A 6,000-nucleotide genomic window follows, 5' to 3' on the forward strand; every position below is an offset into this window, starting at 1 on the left:
GGGGGTAGCTGTGTGAGAGGGGACGGGTTGAGAAGGCGTGTGAGTTGCGGCAATGTCCTTGCGAATTGTGTCAATCTTGTTTTTGAAGTGATTGGCAATCTCAAGGGCAGTGAGTGAGGTGCTGGGTGGAGGTGGGGGTGGCGAGAGTAGAGAGTTGAAAAAATCAAGTACTTACCAGTGTCTAGGGTCCAGAGCTGTCTTCCCACAGCAACTACTTCTTACCATTGCAGGCCCTTGGTGCCACCATGGCTTCCAGAGGAACAACAGCCGGCTCCCTACTGTACATGTGCAAGCTCCTGTGGCACACTGTGAATGGTCCTGCAGCCTTCTGGGGCATGCGACAAGGGGGGAGGGCAAGGATGTCATTCTAGCCTAGGCTAAGATTGCAGAAGTGGGAGCTGATGCCAATAAATATCAGCACTCAACTCCCCCCCCCCCCCCCCCACACACACACACACAAAATCCTGCTACTCAGTTACTGCAGGCTGGGGGGAGGGAATGCAACAGCCAGATTCCACTTTTTGATTGAAGTTCCTCTTAGGGCTCCTAATTGTAAGCTCCAAGGAGCAGGGCCCTTGAACCCCTCGTGTATTGTATTGTTACTGTATTGTCTCATGTATTGTCCCCCACTATAATGTAAAGCACTGAGCAATCTGTTGGCGCTATATAAATACTGAATAATAATAATAATACGGCAGTTCCAATCAGGTCCGTCTATCAGTTTCCCAGGAGGACCTGATTGGAAGGTCCATTCATCTCTATTGACCAGGGGTATAAACAGATTTGTGTTTCCATTTGTGTTTATCATTCCTACCTCCAGGTTTAAAAAAAAAAACAAACAAAACAGAAGGGGATCTGTCCTCTTCTGTAAGTGGATGGGATTAGAAGGTAGTCGGGGGTATAAACGGACAGCGGCCACCCACAGAATGGGTGCATCATCCTCCCGCTCTGCTCAGCAGGGGATCAGTTATGACTCCAGCCATTTGATGGTTTGACAGTTCGGATGGAAACACAAGCAACTGTGACAGTTAGCATGCCAAGAATGTAACTTTTTTTTAAACTTTAAGCCCCCGGTCACATCAAGCCCAACTTTGAAATCGTGCGACTTATGCAGGCCATTGAGGGGTTGAAAATCGGTCGATTTTTCTGCCGAGGGAAAAAAAAAAAAAAAAAAACAGCTGATTTTCGCACCGTTAATGGGTTAATTGGTTGGCCGTTTTTCAGGGTTTTGGCACTTTTTTTATCAGTAAAGTTGGAAAAAAATCGCCCGATTTTGCCGATCGGTCGATTTTCCCGGCAATGATGGGCAAATCGGCCAATTGTTTTACGGATAAAAAATCTGCGCATGAGCGGTGACCTGCAAGAAGAAGAAAAAGAAGACGAAGAAAAAGAAGGCGAAGAAGAAAAAGAAGACGAAAAAGAAGAATTCCAGTCCGCTATTATGTTTGACATGAAAAAGTATTGCGGTTGCAACAATGTATCTATTTGTATCCAAACAAAAACATCTGTATCCGAAATGGATACAAATAGATACATTGTTGCAACCGCAATACTTTTTCATGTCAAATTTAATAGCAGAGCTCTCTGCAGGGACAGAAGTAATTAAATGCCGGCCGTAGACGGGACAAATATCGGCCGATTTTTTTTACCGTTGGTAAAGTCGGCCTATTGAATGAACGATTTTTCTTTTTTTTTCTTTTTTTTTTTTAACGGCTGGTTTTCGACCCGTCCATGGCCTGCATTACAGTGAAGTTGCATAATTTAAATGTCAGGTGACCTGCTGATTTCAGGTGCGATTAGCAAAACATCTGACACAAATGTCTATGCAAACTGCATCAATGTAGTGCATGTGCTACTTTAGAAATCGGTGCGGCTCCAACCAAGTCAGAACCACATTGATATGAACGCTGTAATAGCGGACAATAGGGTGCGACTTGGCATAAGATTTGCAAGTCGCATGGCATGCAAATTGAATGCCAAGTGTGACCGGGAGCTTAAAGGATAAGTTCACCTTTGGAACATGTTACATGTTCCATCCTTTTTTTTCACATGTTCCACCCGTAACGCGTAACCCGACTGCCCGCATCTCCCCCTCCCTGACAAATAATACGAGGAAACTTTTCCCCATACTATCTGTCAGATTTGAAAACAGCATGGCCTTGCAGGGCTCCGCCCACATGGCTGCATCATTCATTATTGGACTTCCGTGAAAGAATGAACTGGAAGTCCCAACAGCCTTAGCAGCTGTGGGCTTGTAGATTTCAATGACCTACCAGGGCCCTGTGGAGTGCTGTGGTAGTTAATTGAAGATTCCTGTCAGAAAATCTGCTTGACCATACATCCCGTACAGCAAGCAGATATTCCGACAGGTCTGCAGGAGACCTGCATGGCACCAGCCATCTACTGATCACTGGTGCAATGCTTTCCAGGCTCCTTTGGACGAAAATAATAAATGTACATTTTTTTTACCTGAAAAATAAAAGTGCTTTTTTTATTTTTGTCCAAACTATGAACTTATCCTTTGAATCGATGGGTTTAGTTCCGCTTTAAGCGTGACGTGGAAAGTATCTGCTCATTCAGCGTAATATTTTTTACATTATACCAAAATATTTAGTACTACATTGTGTTTGTGTGCCCTAAAATTACCTTTATTTAGGTATTGTGTTTTTTACTGAAAGTTTGCATTTCATAAACTGTTGCGCTAAAATCATGTGATGTAAACAATTGGAACAACCACCATTTCATTCTCCCGGGCATTTGCTTTCAGGAAACATATCATGTCTGGGGGTTGTAATCTTCAGGCCTAAAATTATTTTTTTTTTTAATGTGTGGAAAAAAAAAATGCAGAAATGGATGCTGCTGGGAAAGGGTTAAACAGCACAGCGCATTCGGCGGGCGGTAACACTGGTGAACGCGACCAATTCAAACGAATGGGGCTGTGCCACAACCATGTGCAATGCACCCTGTGGGTTAAAGCAGACGGTGAGGAGGGAACACATCACCTGCTCACTGCATGTTAAACACCCTCTGAAAAGCGATCCGATATTGGTTGTCTTTCAGAATGGCGGCAATAATAGCCGCCTGTGTGAACGAGCCCCGATAATGGTGGGAGGTGTGGAGGGGAAAAAAAAAGCAATTTGTTTACATTAAAGCCAGTGCCAGAATACAACATTCACACCATGGTGGTCTTGGATATAGACCATGGGTTCACCCAGCCCCTCCTGGACTTGCAATCAGGCAGGAGGGAAGCAGAGTGACTGCAGAGCTAGAAGGAGATAAACCCTCCATGACTCCAATCCCCGAGGTGGTCCCATGCCCCCCACAGCCCGTCCCTGTCGGCACTTACGATCAGGATCTGCTTGTCTGGCATGTTATGATTCTCAGGGCTCAGGAAAATAGCGTCACTTCCGGGAACCGTCCCTTGAAGCGATCCGACGTACGTCTGACGTAAGGGACCTGGTGGTTCTTCCGGGCTGCGAGGACTTGGCGGCCATTTTTCTTGTGGGCTTTTGTGTAGTTTTATTGGAGTTGTGCAAGTTGTGGTAGAGGTGGCCAGACATAACCAGTCCTTGTTATGACTCCAGAACCTCACCAATAAAGTTCTCTTTTCTAAGTGAAGATAGATGTGTTTATTAACATTATACTGGAGGAGCACGATGGCAAAGTGCTGGTGAACAGGACAGCTGGGGTTGTCACCTCATCCCTTTAAACCAAACACATTATTTACACAGGTTCATTTCAATGCATACAAGGCACTAAGCGATTTTAGCCAATTTCCCCTCCAGAGGATTCCCCCCACCTTCCTGACCAGGCCATCAAGTCGTTACGGGAACTATTTTTAATTTCCTTTTGCCATAAAAGTTTTGCATAAAGCTGATCATTATAGGCACCCCATCAGTGGTACATGGTTTGTCTAACTGCTACTTTGTCTGGACAGCTTGGTCTGTTAAATACTTGCCCCCCGGAGGATTTGCCCCCCTTCCTGACCAGGCCATTTTGTGTGTTATGGAGTTGCGTTACTTTGACAATTGCGCAGTCATGCAGCACTGCACCCAAATTAAATTTACGTCCTTTTGTCCCCATGAATAGAGCTTTCTTTCGGTGGTATTTGATCGCCTGTGCGGTTTTTATTTTTTGGTTTATAAAAAAAAAGCGACAATTTTGAGAAAAAATATTTTTGAAATTTTGCTATTAACCTCCTTAGCAGTATTCCCAAGTGTAGCTCGGGGTAAAATTTGAGTACCAAGAGGGTAACCCCGAGCTACACTCGGGCTTACCATGCGGCGTTGCTCAGGGAGAACCGACAGCAAATTTGACATTTTTAAAAAATGTCATTTTTTTAAAATGATTATTACATAGTAAAACATTACTGTATCAAACCATTTCACATACATTTTGTGCTTTGTCCTGTGCCCTGTCTACATTTTGACTGTTCTTTCTGCCAGGAAAGTTAGAAATGTCCATGACATCCAAAAAGCGTCCCTTTAGGGCAAAAGCGGTTTTAGACCGGCTAGAGAACAGCGATAGTAAATCAAAACTACTTGCAGAATTGAGTGATAATGATTCGTGGGGAAATTCGTCATCAGACACTGAAAATGATTTTGCAACTTTACTCAGCGATGTGCGAACTTGGCGCTATATTTAAAATTTCAGTGTTTTTGGTTTGATTATATTATTGAATTCAATTTATTATTATTATTATATTATTATTTTTTATGATTATTTATTAAATTATAATTTATGATTTCATGTTTCAAATTTTATCATACCCGGGATGTTTACTAGACTCTTGTTCGTACAGATTTCAGTGAGTTATTCCTAAAAATGACAGCCTACAATAAAAAACTACATATTTCCATGCAAAATAATGATACCGCTTTCAGCACAAAAAATCGGAAATAATCATACCGCCGAGGAGGTTAAACATGTCCAGTAAAAAAAAATCAAATTTTGTCATAAATTTAGGCCAACATGTATTCTGCGACATGTCTTTGCTAAAAAAAAAAATCCCAATATGTGTAAATTAATTGGTTTACATGAATGTTATAGCATTTACAAATACTGGAATTTTTTTTTTTTACTTGCAATGGCAGTGATCAGCGACTTATAGTGGGACTGCGGTGGGCATTCTGACACTGGGGGGGAAATGACTTGGTGTCATTGACATCCCCAGTGACACCAATACAGTGATCAGTGCTAATAAAAAGCACGAGACAGCAGGAAGGGGTTAACATGTGGGGAGATCAAAGGGTTAACTGTGTGTCTGTGCTTTACACTGTAAGCACACTGCTTTGTTTGGCTGTGCTATGCAGAGCCATACAAAGCAGTATGCTGGAGCTGACAGGGGAGAGATCTGTATTGTTTACATACAAAATGGGAAGTTCCGCTTTATGCCTTTGTCCCCCACTCCCTATTAAGGATTGGCACCTTTGAGGAGCGGGTACTCGAATTTGACAGGTACCCGCTCCCACTTCCGCTGCGATCGCCTAGGCGATTGGAAGTGGAAGTTGTCTCCCCCCCTCCCCCCATCCGTCCCCATAGTCTTCTGTGACACGTAATAGTTCCCAGAAGATTACAGGGCCATTCACAAAGCACAGAGCTTCTCGCACATGTGCAGTGGGCACCCATCTGTGAAGCCGCAAGCTGTCACAGGCGGGTGCCCACACTAAAGATGCCAGCGCCAGAAAGAGAAGACGGCCGATGAAACCAGCGGTGGTGAGGACACTGCTGGACTGAGGAACAGGTAAGTGGCTGTATTTTAAAAGTCAGCAGCTACAGTTTTTGTATAGTTTTTGTAGCTGCTGAATTTTATTTTATTTTTTTTCATCTGGAATTCCACTTTAATAGCGTTTTTGGCTTGTGTTGCTCAGATGCAGCGTAGTTCCACTTTAGCGGTTTCCCACAACAGTTGCATTCAAGGCATGCTGGGAATGATCACTGTCACAGTGACTTTTACTCTCAACTGAACTGTCAAACTATCAAATGGTTGAGGTCATACAG

At 43.4% G+C, this 6,000-nt stretch overlaps 1 protein-coding gene across 1 annotated transcript in view; it reads right to left on the bottom strand.

Annotated features, from left to right (window-relative positions):
- XAB2 (XPA binding protein 2) overlaps positions 1-3,426 on the bottom strand; it is a 35,708-nt gene extending 32,282 nt beyond the window's left edge. The window contains exon 1 of the mRNA XM_089661282.1: positions 3,347-3,426. Coding sequence (XP_089517408.1) covers positions 3,347-3,370 — 24 coding nt within the window. The 5' untranslated portion in view covers positions 3,371-3,426. The remainder of the gene's footprint in view (positions 1-3,346) is intronic.
- Between the last annotated feature and the right edge of the window lie 2,574 nt (positions 3,427-6,000).

The sequence above is a fragment of the Staurois parvus genome, unplaced genomic scaffold (assembly GCF_062004578.1).
Source record: "Staurois parvus isolate SC_StPar_1 unplaced genomic scaffold, SC_StPar_1.0 ptg001328l, whole genome shotgun sequence".
In the NCBI taxonomy this organism is placed as follows: domain Eukaryota; kingdom Metazoa; phylum Chordata; class Amphibia; order Anura; family Ranidae; genus Staurois; species Staurois parvus.